Below are 13,432 nucleotides of genomic sequence, written 5' to 3'. Positions count from 1 at the left end.
GGTCAAATCTGCTAAAATGGAGGTGCTGGCTTAGATGAAATGTGAGGGGCAGTATGGCCTCTGACCTGAAACAGTCTAAGTAACTTCAAGGTACTCAACACAAGCACATGAATGACACTTTAGTTGGGATTGTTTTTATTATTTAAATACAAAAAGTGAGCACTGACTGTTTTTACACACAGGCATCTGACAGCCACAATGAGCAGAGCACAGGAGCTCTTGGTTCTACAGTCCGCGTCCCGCTGCTGAAGCTGCAGCTAGCTGCCTCCAACACGGGTTCACTGTGGCCACATGACACTACAGCTGTAATGCCTTTTGTCTGTCATGTGTGCATGTCCCTCCCCAGTATCTCCATTCTTTAAGGAAAACAAAAACAAAAACATACATTAAAAGTCAGGGCATCAGTTCCTACCCCACAAGATAGTAAGATCCTCCGGTTAGGAGCAATTTAGTGAAAGGAGTGGGGTGGCCAGAGCTGAAGTAATCGTCTGCATGGCTGTACTTTGATGTCAGAGTGAGGACAGATGAAATAGGGCTGTGTGGAGGATACAGTGCAAGTTGGGAGTCTCTCCAGGAGACAATGTGGGGAGAATTAGTCCCTCCAGGTTTAGATAGGTCAACGTACCAGCCAAAACAAAACAAAACAAATCCAAATAATCAGCAGTTCAAACACTATTCAATTTCTAGCTTCTTCCACCAAGACAGTTTAAGCAGTAACAATCTAGATCTTTCCAGGAAGTGAAGGTAGAGCCCCTGGCATTCCTCCCGAGAGGCCGGTGTTAGGCCCTAGAAGTATCTGGAAAAGAAAAGGGGGGGGTGTAAGGCAATGCACCCCCCAAAATCTTATAATCCTAATACCTAATAGGGCAGGCAAGGTCTGCAAAAACTATGCTAAGAATATAGGTACCCACAAAAGGATGGGCCTGATGCCATTTCTCTACCCATAAGAAATGCAAATCTACCCAAGTAGAGTAAAGAAAGAAACAGCTTGCATCTCCACCAGTGGCAAATAAGCAGGGAATGTGGGCTCACCTGCCGCTGCTGCAGTTGCTGCTGTTGCTCCATTTGCAACTTCTCAGTCTCAAAGACAACAGGAAGAACCAGGATCATAAACGAAGTGGTCCCAATCCACAAAGCTGCCCTTGAAAACCTGCAGAGAGAGTGTGAGCATGCGGCAGCTTGAATCGTTTTAAAAAGCCCTCACTCGACATACTCCAATGTTCTTCTAAGAGCCTTCTTCCCACTCCTTGCACGTCCCCTACCAGACAGCAGCAGTACGTCCAGCAGCCCCCTTTACAAAAGGGACAATTGGGACACGGAAGATCAGAGTACAACCCACTCCAAGGTCACTCAAACCCAGATCTATACGCTCTTTCAAAGCACCGCAGTCCTCCCATGCACACCCCCGACGTCTCTGCCTTCGTCCCTTACCTGTACATTTTTTGAGCCACAAAGAGGGAGAGATCAAAAGTGGCTCCGGCTGCCGACCGAACCCTCTCCGGGAACATCTCCGTCAGACCCCACAGTCTCTCCGAGAGGGTCTCATCTAGCTGCGGTGGACGAGGCGCAGGTCTTGGCCGAAGCAGCGGCATCCACCCCCAGCCCTGTTGCGGCGCCCCGACACGCCGAGCTCCGCAGGAGCTGGGGCGCCCGCGGGCTCAGCGGGGGCTCTAACCCCGCCTCCGGGAGAAGACGCCTCCGCCGGGATCCCGCAGCACGAGGAGTCCGCACCCCCAGGCGAGCCCACCCCTCGACCCTCACCCTGCGCGGCCCAGTACCTCTTCGTCGTCGTCCTCTTCCAGCTCCTCTTCCGTCTTTTCTGCGTCGCCTTTCGGGAGCAATTCGTCCGGGGACAGGGGCGCCCCAGCGCCGACAGCAGCGGCGGCGGCAGCCCTGGATCGTGGGGACACCCTTAGTGGTGCGCAGCCGAACGCCGGGTAGAGCCGCCCTTCCGGGAGTCGAGACGCGTGTGGCCGGGAGAGAGCGGCGCCCTCTGGTCCGCAGGTCCTCCAGCTCCTCTCACCAGTGCGGCCGCGGGCGACTCCCCAGAACTTTCCGAGGTCGTACCGGGTTCTGCGACCTCAGGGGCAGGAGGAGCTGGGAAACTTTTGGAGCAGCGACTCCGGGTGCTTCCGTAGTCGTTCCGTACAGCGGGTTTAGGGCGTCCCGCACGCCTGCATTTTCACAAGCCTCCCTGGGATTCGGCGGAGACACGACTCCCGCCTCCATTTCATGGAGAGCGTTATTTGGTGGGAATAAATTAGCGATTCGGAGGCTTACTGTTCTTTTGGGAAAACATCAAGTAAACCATCTCGATGTACTACAAGAGTTCAGTCCTAGGCACCGGGGTGTGCGTGCGTGTGTGGGTATATACTCATTTAACCTTTGCAGCAACCCATTGAGGGAGGCATTATTATCAGTTTAAAAACGGGGAAATTGAGGCACAGTACAGGGTTGCTGCAAGTATTTCTAGAGGATAGATTTCTAGAAGTGGGTTTGCTGGCCAGAAAGCATGCGCATTTAAAATTTTACTAGGTATTAGGTAATTGCCCTCCAAGGAATTATATCCTTTTTTAAAAAATTTAAATCAGTTTTACTTAAGAATTTCCAACATTGACAACTCTTATAAAAGCATCCAGCACAGGACACAGAACTGCAGCAAACAGCATTCTTACTGGGTAGCTAACAGACATTAGAACTTCCACCCTTCTTGGAGACTCCTGAGCTCGCTGGTGACCTCTGCTTCGGACACCACCGGCTCAGTCCAGCTCCAGTTCTTTCAAAATAAGAAATGGAAGTGTCCTTTCCCCCACTCCTTCTCCAGCATTAGGTATTATCTATATGCTTTTCTGGCCATATGATTTTTATAAATGGTTCTTCTTATAATGTATCCTGCAAGTTGTTAATAAGGGGTAATTTGAATATACTTTTAGCCATTGACTGTGGGATCCGACAGTCTCAGATCGGACAGTCCAGATCTCTACCTGATGCATGACGACGTGCAATGAGCCTTCGTCCTGTGCTTATAAACCTCAGGGGGGCACTGGGGCTCATGGTTCCTCCTACTACAGCTCTCAGGCCTTTTCATCTTTGGACAGGGCAGTTCTGGCTACATGAAAGTTTTCATGTCACGAAGGGTACGTACTGTATAATTTATTATATAAAGTTCAGGAACAGGCAAAATGAGTATGTCCAGACATCAGGATAATTCCCTTTGAAGAGGAGAGGCTAGTATCTAGAAAGGGACAGGAGAACGGCTTCTGAGATGTGGGTGAGCTTCTATTTCTTGACCTGGATGATGTGCACATGGATATGTTCATTTTGGGTCATTTGTCAAGCTGTGCATTTATGAATTATGCTCGCTCTTTGTATATGTAAAATCTTATTTTTAAAATTAAATTATTATTTTAATTTGCTACAGGGCACGTACACTCATCAGAGAGAGAGGAAAAATGAGAAAGCAAGCTCCCAGGTCCGGGACTCAAACCATGGTTGGCCATGTGGGGTCTAGCGCCTCAACCACCAAGCCACCTGCTGGTTCCTAAAATCCTATTGTTTTTAAGTAATTGTTTTATTTTATTTTATTCATCAGTAGCTTTTTTTTTTTTCTTTTCAATTTGACTGGAGAGAGAGAGATAAAGTGAGAAAACAAGCCACCAAGTCCAGGACTTGAATCATGGTCAGCCAAGTAGGAGTCTAGCACCTTAACTACCATGCCACCTGCAGGCCCCTAGAATCTTATTTTTTAAAAAGTAGGATAGCTTTGCATAAATTCAAGGCTAGCTTAAGAGTTTAGTGCTGAGGCTGGAGTTTGATTTACTGAGAGTAGCTGCGCGCCCTGAACTTTCCCCATGGTTTCGGTGACCAGATCCGTGTTCAGAGAACTGCCCTCAGGGGCAGGGACCGTGGAGAATTCCAGCTGCAGTCAGATCTGCTGAGAGTGGACATCATCTCCTGGGGCTGCACCATTACGGCTCTGGAGGTCAAAGACAGGCAGGGGAGAGCCTCAGACGTGCTGGGCTTTGCCGAGTTGGAAGGATATCTCCAAAAGCAGCCCTACTTTGGAGCAGTGGTTGGAAGGGTGGCCAACCGGATTGCCAAAGGAGTGTTCACATTGGACGGGAAGGAGTATCCCCTGGCCATGGAGGAGTCCGTGGGTTTGATAAGGTCCTTTGGACCTCTCAGGTACTATCCAATGGCGTCCAGTTCTCCCGTGTCAGTCCTGATGGTGAGGAAGGCTACTCTGGAGAATTAAAAGTCTGGGTGACATACACGCTCAGTGGTGGGGAGCTCACCGTCAACTATCGCGCACAGGCCAGTCAGACCACGCCGGTCAACCTGACCAACCATTCTTATTTCAACCTGGCAGGCCAGGGTTCCCCGAATATATATGCCCATGAAGTCACCATAGAAGCTCATGCTTTTTTGCCTGTGGATGAAACCCTGATTCCAACAGGTTTGTGAATTTAAGCTTTCTGTGAGTATACATAGCTGGAGTGCAATTTGAGGAGGATTGAAAACTTCATATCCCTAACATTATTTTCCCAGGTGACATGCAAAAATGCCTATAATTACCATTACTAGTTATTTATTTTGGTTAAGGTCAAGTAACTACAGAATTAAAGACCCAAGCTAGAATACTTTCCAGAGGGAAAAGGGACAGTATTAATTAAGCAGCTGGAGTAACAGGTGTCAATCAGGACGTCTCAAGCAAACTGGGTCATAGAGTCATCCTGACTAGACCCCAAGATTTCTCTACTAAAATGCATGTCTGTTACTTTTTAGACCCTTAGCAGAGGTTAACTTACCAAATATTACCTCACAAATATAGAAAACTGATGGGACGTTAAGTGGTTTTGATAGAACAGAAAAAGGTAGAATGAGTTGTTCCCAGAGAAGACAAATGCAGGTAGGTCACCTGAGATACAGTTAGGGAAATGGAGTGGAACTGGGATGGTGGGAAGAGGAGAGACAAAATCACAAAGGAAGATGAAATGTTTCCACAGTCAAATTTTATGGGTCTGAGTATGTATGTGTGCGTGTGTGTGTGTGTGAGTACGTGTGTGTTTTCTAGTTTAACTGGACTGAGATCACCTTGGTTATTATCTGGGATGGCAAGAACCTGTTCAAATGGGCAAATGCATACAGACAAAAAGTAGGTTAGTGGATTGTCAGGGGCTGGGAGCAGAGAGGAATGGGAAGTGACAACGGGTAGATTACTTTCAGGGGTGATGAAAAATTAGATAGTGGTGATGGTTGCCCAACCTAGTAAATATACTAGACACCACTGAATGGTGTGCTTTCAAAGGGCACGTTTTATGGTATGGAAATATCTGAATTTAAAAAAAGAAAGAAAGGAACTGGTGCAATGGTATGCATCTATAACCCCAGCTCCATAAGAGGCTGAGGCAAGAGTATTGTGAGTTCAAGGCCAGTCTGGGTGATGTAGTGAGACCCTGTCAAAAAATGGAAAGAAGGAAGGAAGGAAAAAAATGGAAAAAAGACAGAAAAAGTGACCCTAAGTTCATGTCCAGGATTAAGTGGTGCAATTTTATATCAGATAATATGTACACTCCCATCTACCTCTAGGGGTCAGATGCATGGCAGCAAGATGACCAGTGGGGGTGCCATTTATCACTTACGGTAGCTTGTGGAAGTTAATTTGAAATAACTACCACCAAGCAGGAGATAAATATTCTTACTGGATTTCATTAAAAATGAGATATCAGGGGGCCAGCACATGGCATGGTGGTAAGGAGCTGGACTTCCAAATGGCCAACTGCAGTTTGAGTCCCAAACCCAGTAAAATGAAAATCACACGGGACACATGTGCATAACATGCCCAAAATCCCAGGAGGAGAATGGAGGGGAAGGATTGTGGCATGACCATCCTCTCTAGGGAGTGATTTCTCACTTTCCATCTCTGTCTCTGTCTTTGGCAAGTGAGTTTAGTGCTGAGGCCAGCAGGTTGCATAGTGGTTAAGGTGCTGGACTCCCACATAGTCAACTGTGGACCTGGGGCTTGAAACTCATGCGGGGTGCACATGCATGCATGCCCCAAATCCCGAGAGGAAAATGGAGAAGGGATTGTGGCATGGCCATTCCTGTGGGGGTTGATTTCTGTCTTTCTAATTCTCTGTCTCTCCAGCAAGTGCACATGCTCTAAAGCAAAAATCTCTCAAAAACAACGGCAAAATAAATAGTTTGGGGCCAGCAGGTGGTATAGTGGTTAAAGGCTCTGTACTCCCACATGGCCATCCATGGTTTGAATCCTGGACCTGGTGGCTTGCTTTCTCACCCCCTTTCTCTGTGTGTGCCTGTCTCTCCCTGGTCAAATTAAAAAATAATAATTAAGTTAAATAAAATAGTTCTTAAAAAATTCAGTGCCAATAGCTTTTAGTTTTATTTTTTAAAGAGTTTTATTTTATTTTATTTTTTGTTTGTTTGTTTGTTTTTGCTATAGGGCACATACACTTGCCAGAGAGACAGAGGTTGAGAAATCGCCCTCCAGGGGGGATGGCCATGCTGCAATCTTTTCTCCTCTGTTCTCCTCTTGGGACTTGGGGCATGCACACACACATGCCTAGCATGAATTTTAAGTCTCTGCGTTCAGGACTTGAACCACAGTCAACTATGTGGGAGTCCAGCGATGTAACCATTATACCATCTACCAATCCCAAGCTTTTTTTTTTTTTTCTGAGAGGTTTTGCTATAGGGCACGTGTGCTCGCCAGACAGACAGAGAGAGACAGAGAGATAGAAAGCGAGAAATCACCCCCCAGGGGGGATGGCCATGCCGCAATCCCTTCTCCTCCATTCTCCTCTCGGGATCTTGGGCACACACACACACGTGCCCGGCGTGAGTTTAAGCCACCGGGTCCGGGACTCGAACGGCGGTCGACTACGTGGGAGTCCAGCGACATAGCCATTATGCTAACTGCTGGTTCCCTGATCCCAAGCTTTGAGATTTAAGAGTTTTTTTTTTAAATAACTATTTATTTTATTATTTATTTATTCATTCATTGAATTTTTAATTCAACCAGAGAGAGACAGAGGGTGAGAGAGAGAGAGAGGGGAAGTGAGAAAGCAAGCCACCAGGTCCGGGACTCGAACCCCGGTTGGCCATGTGGGAGTGTCCAGCACCTTGTCCACCACGCCACCCGCTGGTCCCAAGAGTTCTTTTTAAGAAAAGTTAGATGGGTCAACCCAATAACTTAGGAGTTAAATGCAGTACGTAGGTTGCTGGATCCTACATGGCTGACTATGGTTTAAATCCCAGCCCAGGTGGCTTGGGGAAAAAACAAGCCAAGTGTACATGTGCTCAAAGTCCTGATGGGATAGAGAAATAGAAGACAAAGGATTGCGGTGTGACTACCCATGGCGGGGGGGGGGCTTTCTCTCTCTGTCAGGTGAGCACACATGCCTTCTGGCTATAAAAGGAAAAAAATCAAGCTAAAAGCACAACACTATGGGAGGTTGAGAGGGCACAGATATCAATGACTCCCAGTAGGAAGTAACTCATAGGGCCAGCAGGTGGCATGTGCTTAAGGGACTAGACTCCCACATGGCCAACCATGGCTTATGTCCGGATCTGGCAGCTTGAAAATGATGCTGGGCATGTGTGCATGCTCAAAATCCCAAGAGGGAAATGGAGAAGAGACTGGCATGGCCATCCCTCCTGGGGAGTTGATTTCTTGCTTTCCCTCTCTGTGTGTGTCTCTCTCTCTCACTCCAGAGAGCACACATGGCCTGTGGGGGAAGAGGAACACTAAACAAGCAAGCAAACATTTATGGCTGAAAAAGCAGTAAGTATAACATTGCCGGGGTTCAGAGAAACTCCGGAGAGTCATACAATGCAGAGTGTTTGAAACTTCAGGAGATGGGATGATCTAGAAACAGTAGGGTGAGAACGGAAGACAGGACAGAGCCCTGTGAAACTAGGCATTTAAAGGTCAGGGGATGGGGGGAGAACCAGTGAGTGTGGCATTACTGCAGGTTTCAGAGAAATGCTTGTGTGAGAGACTGCTCCAAGCCAAAGGTCACACCAATGGGCATGGAAGGGAGCCGGGAAGGGAGTAGTGATGTCCCATGCCCGGAGCACAGAGTCTTTGCCACTGCAGGGAGGAGGGACTTCCTGGGCTCCAGAACCCTGGGGCCTTCTAAATCCTCTGCTCCCATCCCTCAAGTCTATGACTTGTACCTTTTCTGTTTTTGTCCTGTTGAATTTGAAAACGGGGACATAGTAGTTCACTGGAGGGGAGTACAGGGTCCCTTCAAGAATATTATCTATGCTCTAAGCCCGCCCACGTACAGAGCACACGCTAGCCTGTTCATGTGCACTTGTGCACGCGGATCCCCTTGCTGAGACTCAAGCTGTAAGACTCCCTCTAATTATTGCCTCTGATCCTTCACTCCGCACACCTACAGAACTTGCTATTTCAGCTCTTCAGTGAGTCCTCCCTAGGCCAACATCCAGCACCAAAATTCACAAAGTTGCTGTAGTGATTACAAGAGATGTCAGGGAGAGGGCACCGTGCACACGGGTGCCCGTAAGGACAGACTCAGTAAATGAAAGCTGTGGGGAAGCAGAACTGCCAGACCCTGAAGGATATATCTGACTGAAGAGGTGAGGCCTGTATATAGCAGCAAGGGGCCGGCGCTGGCATGGCGGTCAAGGCGGCTGGGTCCCTGGCTGGCTGTGCAGTCTGAGCCCCAGACCTAGTGGCTTGAAAAGCATGCTGGGCATGTGTGCGTGTGCACCTGAAATCCCTAGAGAAGAAGGAAGGAAAAGGATTATAGTGTGGCCGTCCCTTCTGGGGGTGAGTTCTTACCTTCTCTCTCTCTCTCTTTCCATCTCTGGTGAGTGCACGCACCCTAATTAACAAACAAAATTGATGCCAAAAATGTTTTTTTTTTTTTTTCTGCCATAGGGACATGGCACTTGGGCACTCACGTGGGCACTCACATGGTCATGCCTGGTGTGTTTCAGGCTGACTGGGCCAGGGATTCCAACTGTTGTCAGCAAGTGGGATCCAGCTTCTCCTGAGCAGTGCACTATTTCTGGGCCACACTGACGACCCAGTGCCAAACTGTTTGGAAATACATGCGGTTTGTTCATAACATGCATTTTCCATGAACCATTTGGAGACCCTTCGTACAATCCAGTTTCTGATCCCCCCAGGGTCTGTTTCCTTATGTGCAAACAGGTGTGAAGAAAGTCCCTGTTTCCCAGGCCAAGCTGAGGGGCAAATGAGACAGCATGTGCGAAGTCCCAAGCCCAGTGCCGGGCCCATTACAGGCATTCCGAAACTGCTAACCACAGCAGCCATCCCTAGACTAAGGCTCCAGGCTCTGCCTCCACCCAAGGGCCCTCCGTCTTGACTGCACAGCCGAGTCTCCTCCTGCAGCCTGAGAAGCCCAGCTCACCCCAACTCAGACACAAATCCCAGAATAACTACTAGGTCCTGCCAGGTCCTGGCCAGTTCTAACTCCCCGAAGCGGGAGAGCAGGGCAATCTGATTGCAGACTCTGTTCCAGGTCAGCCTCAGACAATGTCCAAGAAAGCTGGAATTCTCTCCTGCAAGGGTGAAATGTCCCTACACTCTCAACATTGTCGTTTTTTTTTTTAAAAAGGTTTTTGCCTTAGAGTGCATGTGCTCCCTGGAGAAAGAGACAGAGACAATGAGAAGGAAAGTGCTCAATCTCCTGGGGGCGGGGGAGGGTAGCCATGTGGCAATCCCTTCTCCTCCATTCTCCTGGGATCTTGGGCACGTACACACATGTGCCGGGCGTGAGTTTGCAGTCACAGCATCCAGGAGTCAGTGGTCAGTCTGTTATCTATGCTCTAGGCCATCTGCTGGTCCCAACATTCTGTCTTTTGATAGAGCAACAAAAACTTAAGACTCCAGGCTCCGTTTACTTCTAGAGGAACTCGTGTTTCTTTCTTCAGTCACTTTAGCCACAGAGTGCTTATTTAACATTATTTAATTAAAAAGTCGTGTAAACAGGAAAGTAGCACAAAAATAGAGTGTTGTGTGGAAGGCTGGTGCTGGCAGCTGGGGACCGGGAACGAGAATTCCTTAGAGGCAGGGAGGGAGGCCTGAGAGTCCAGACCCCCAACTACAGGGCTCTCTGGAACTGATGCCAGGCACCAAACCACTGTGAGGGGCTGAGTGTGAACTCCAGCTGCTTCCCCACAGTCTGTCTGGCGGGGTGACCCCGAGACGTGTACATTTGTACACTTACATGTGCGGAGAGCACCCAGGGCTGACCGTCACCCCCCATCCCCCGTATCACTGAGGCCTGGATTAGGCTGGCATCCGTAGGCAGGTACATCTGGAGTCCTGTTCTACTCACTGCCCTGGCCTGGATTCTCGTTTCCTCAGTTATGTGTCACCTCCCTATGGCCAACCCAGGGGTGCCAGTGCCTGTGGGCTCCATGCTGTGATCCACTCTCTTAGGACCTAATCCACTAGTTTGGCTAAAACAAAAACAAAAACCTGCTCAACCGGCACAACCACATCCTGCCCAACCAGTGGGCACCAGTGGGCTTCAACCTGCTCTCCTAAGGAATGTCTTGGAGGTCTTCATTTTCTCCTCCGACTGACACTCTTCAGTTCATCCAGTTCCTTCTCCATGAGGTGGGATTCGGCGGTGGTCTCAGAAAGCTGGAAGAAAAGTGGCAGACTGTCAGTTACGCCAGCCCGGCCGCGACAGAACGTGCTGGACACCGTTGCTCGGCAGGCGGAGGGCACACGGCAGGCCCAGGTTCAATTCCTGGCCCATCCTAAAAAGCTGGTGGTGTGCACCTGAAGTCCCAGCTACTCAGGAGGCTGAGGCAAGAGCATCACAACACAGCAAGACCCTGTCCAAAACAACACACATACACCCCTACACACACACAGACAAAAATAACACCAGAAAGGCCGTTTCCGGGCTCTGTTTCAGACTTGCAAGGCCAAGCCTGCAGACCGAGGAAAGGCCTCCTGGCATGGCTCCAACACTGCGGCCTCTGCCATGGAAGTCCTCTGTGGGTGGGGAGAAATGATGTGACCACGCAGTGACTGAGGACCCAGGACCGCAGTGCTTGAGTATTCACGATCCACCCCGTCAGCACTTCTGATCACCTGTAGTTGCATGGCACTCTGTAAGGACAGGAGGCCTCAGAGGCTGAAGAAAACACGTGCCAGTGATTTTAAGGCCAAAACATGAGAGTTCTAGCTGCCTCTCTGCTGTGGCCCACCTAATAGCCATTAGGAGAAAAAAACCCTTGAAAAAGAACTTTCCTCATTAGGACCATTTGGTGAACTTTAGGTAGAAGACAATCACGGTAAGGATAGATGGGGCCAGCCACACAGCCCAGTGGCTAAGGGAGCTAGCTTCTACATGGCCAACTGTAGTTCAAATCCCATCCCCAGTCTGGCAGCTTGAGAAACGCATCAGGTTCATGTGCATGCATGCTCAAAATCCTGACAGGATGCAAACATAGAACAAAAGAAAAGATGGCAGTGTGATTATGCCCCACTGGGGTGCTTCTCTCTCTCTGGCAAGCGCATGCATGTACACTCTGGCGATAAAAATATATACAGCTAGGAACAGTGAGATCTCGGCTCTGTGAAAGAAAGTCAGTTTATTGTACAGAGCCACACTTCCTGGGCAACACACCACGCCCAGCTCTCCACTCGGAGGGACTCACTACGCGGTGGACATAAACACTAGGCTCACTTTATTGCCGAAGAAACAAAGTCACAGAGAAGGTGGCCAGTGGTGGAGCTGAGCGAGAAAGCCAGCTGGTTAGCGCCAGAACACACGCTCTTAACCACTATGATGGATGCTCTCCTGCCGCCTCTCACTCCACCTTCACAGCCACCTCCAGGCCCAACAGGTTGCTGGGCCTTTGACAGTCGCAAGACGCGGCCACTGTGGCGTGTGCCCCTCAGCAGGTGTGCACCGCGACTGGACCCCTGACTAGACAGGACTAACTCCTTGCCCTCGTGTGCTGACAGACCCTGCAGACTCGGACGCTGCCTTTACCTCCAGGCTCTGGGATTACGTTCTTGCCCCTCTCCCCCCAACACTAGCCCTGGGGGGTTATGGGTTCTGGCGTCTTTGGATACGAAGCAACATGAGTGACTCCAGATGGAGCCCTCCAAGGGAGAACCGAGACACCCCTGCCCACCACCTCCCTCACCATGTCCAGCAGGATGTCCACTTTCAGCCGCAAGAGATTGTTCTCCTCCTCCAGCTGCTGGTTCCGCCTGCGAAGACGCTGGGCCTCCCTCCTGTCCACACCTCCGCTAATCCCCGTGTCTGGAGGAAGAACCGACCCAGTGAGTGAAAGGGGGGTTTCCTTCCACAATCTCGTTTGACAAAATGCTGGAAAAATAGGCCCACCTGCTATCCACTGGCCATTTTCAAACTTCAGGCTTTGCCCTGCCAGGTTCATCGTGGGAGTTCCGTAGTCAAGGCCCAGCTCCACCTCCCGGGTTGAGCGATCCAGCTGGGGGTGAGAGACTGCGTGAGAGCTCCTGGGGGCCGCAGAACACGGCCCTGGGTCCAGCTCCTCTTCCACTAACCCTATGACCCTTAGGACTTCCCCTTTCTCCCATCATTAACCCGGCATTATTAATATATATGTAACATATAAGAAAGATATATTGTATGTAATATATATTACATATGCGTGTATAAATTTATTTTGGGTTTTTGCCATAGATGGCATGCGCTTACCAGAGAGAGACAGAGAGAGAAAGAGAGAGACAGTGAGAAGGAAAGTGAGAAATCACCCTCCAGGGAGGATGGCCACACCACAATCCCTTCTCCTCTATCCTCCTTCTGGGATTTGGGCAGGCACGCACATGTGCCTAGCACGGTTTCAAGCTGCAAGGTCCAGACCTCAGACTGTGGTTGGCCATGTGGGAGTCCAGCACAGAAATCACCCACCGTGCTACCGGTTGCCCCCCCTTTTAAAAACGTTTATTTAGTGTCCGGTAGGTGGCGTGGTAGTTAAGGGCACTGGATTCTCACATGGTTGACCACAATTAGAGTCCCAGACCTGGTGGCTTGTTTTCTCCTTTTCCCTTTCTCTCTCCTTGGTCAAATTAAAAAATAATAATAGCAAATGGAATTAAATAAACAAATAATTTTTAAAAGTTTATTTTATTTATTATTAGTATTACTTTTTTTTTTTAAGATTTGCTATAAGGCATGTGTGCTCACCACAGAGGGAGAGAGAGAGAGAGAGAGAGAGAGGGAGAGAGGGAGGGAGAGAAGGAAGGAAGGGGAGAGGGAGAGATGGAGTTGGGGGGAGAGAGAGAGAGCAACAAAGCAAGTCGCCAGGTCCGGGACTCCAGCCTCAATTGGTCATGTGGGAATCCAGTGTCTTTTTTTTTTTTTTTTTTTGGGAGGTTTTCGCTACAGGGGGGGGCGCCTCC

At 49.2% G+C, this 13,432-nt stretch overlaps 2 protein-coding genes and 1 pseudogene across 3 annotated transcripts in view; 1 reads left to right on the top strand and 2 right to left on the bottom strand.

The window, feature by feature from the left end:
• Positions 1-112: 112 nt before the first annotated feature.
• On the bottom strand, positions 113-2,229 carry TOMM22 (translocase of outer mitochondrial membrane 22). The gene is made up of 5 exons (XM_014590449.1): positions 2,024-2,229; positions 1,779-1,911; positions 1,432-1,550; positions 1,033-1,150; positions 113-796 (listed from the first exon to the last, which is right to left on the bottom strand). The coding sequence occupies exons 1-5, from the start codon at positions 2,227-2,229 to the stop codon at positions 722-724; spliced, it is 651 nt and encodes a 216-aa protein (XP_014445935.1). The 3' UTR covers positions 113-721.
• A 1,505-nt stretch (positions 2,230-3,734) lies between these two features.
• Positions 3,735-4,604, top strand: LOC102496872 (aldose 1-epimerase pseudogene; annotated as a pseudogene).
• A 5,156-nt stretch (positions 4,605-9,760) lies between these two features.
• CBY1 (chibby 1, beta catenin antagonist) overlaps positions 9,761-13,432 on the bottom strand; it is a 12,559-nt gene continuing 8,887 nt past the window's right edge. Inside the window, exons 3-5 of one of the 2 annotated variants that reach the window (XM_006155364.3) lie at positions 12,393-12,498; positions 12,190-12,308; positions 9,761-10,666 (exon numbers count right to left, since the gene is read on the bottom strand). In XM_006155364.3, the coding sequence (XP_006155426.1) occupies positions 10,586-10,666; positions 12,190-12,308; positions 12,393-12,498 (306 nt within the window). In that variant the 3' untranslated portion in view covers positions 9,761-10,585. The remainder of the gene's footprint in view (positions 10,667-12,189; positions 12,309-12,392; positions 12,499-13,432) is intronic. The other variant, XM_006155365.3, reaches the window with a different exon arrangement.

The sequence above is a fragment of the Tupaia chinensis genome, unplaced genomic scaffold (genome assembly GCF_000334495.1).
Source record: "Tupaia chinensis unplaced genomic scaffold, TupChi_1.0 Scaffold000450_1, whole genome shotgun sequence".
Classification (NCBI taxonomy): domain Eukaryota; kingdom Metazoa; phylum Chordata; class Mammalia; order Scandentia; family Tupaiidae; genus Tupaia; species Tupaia belangeri.
This window is presented reverse-complemented; position numbering and strand designations above follow the sequence as displayed.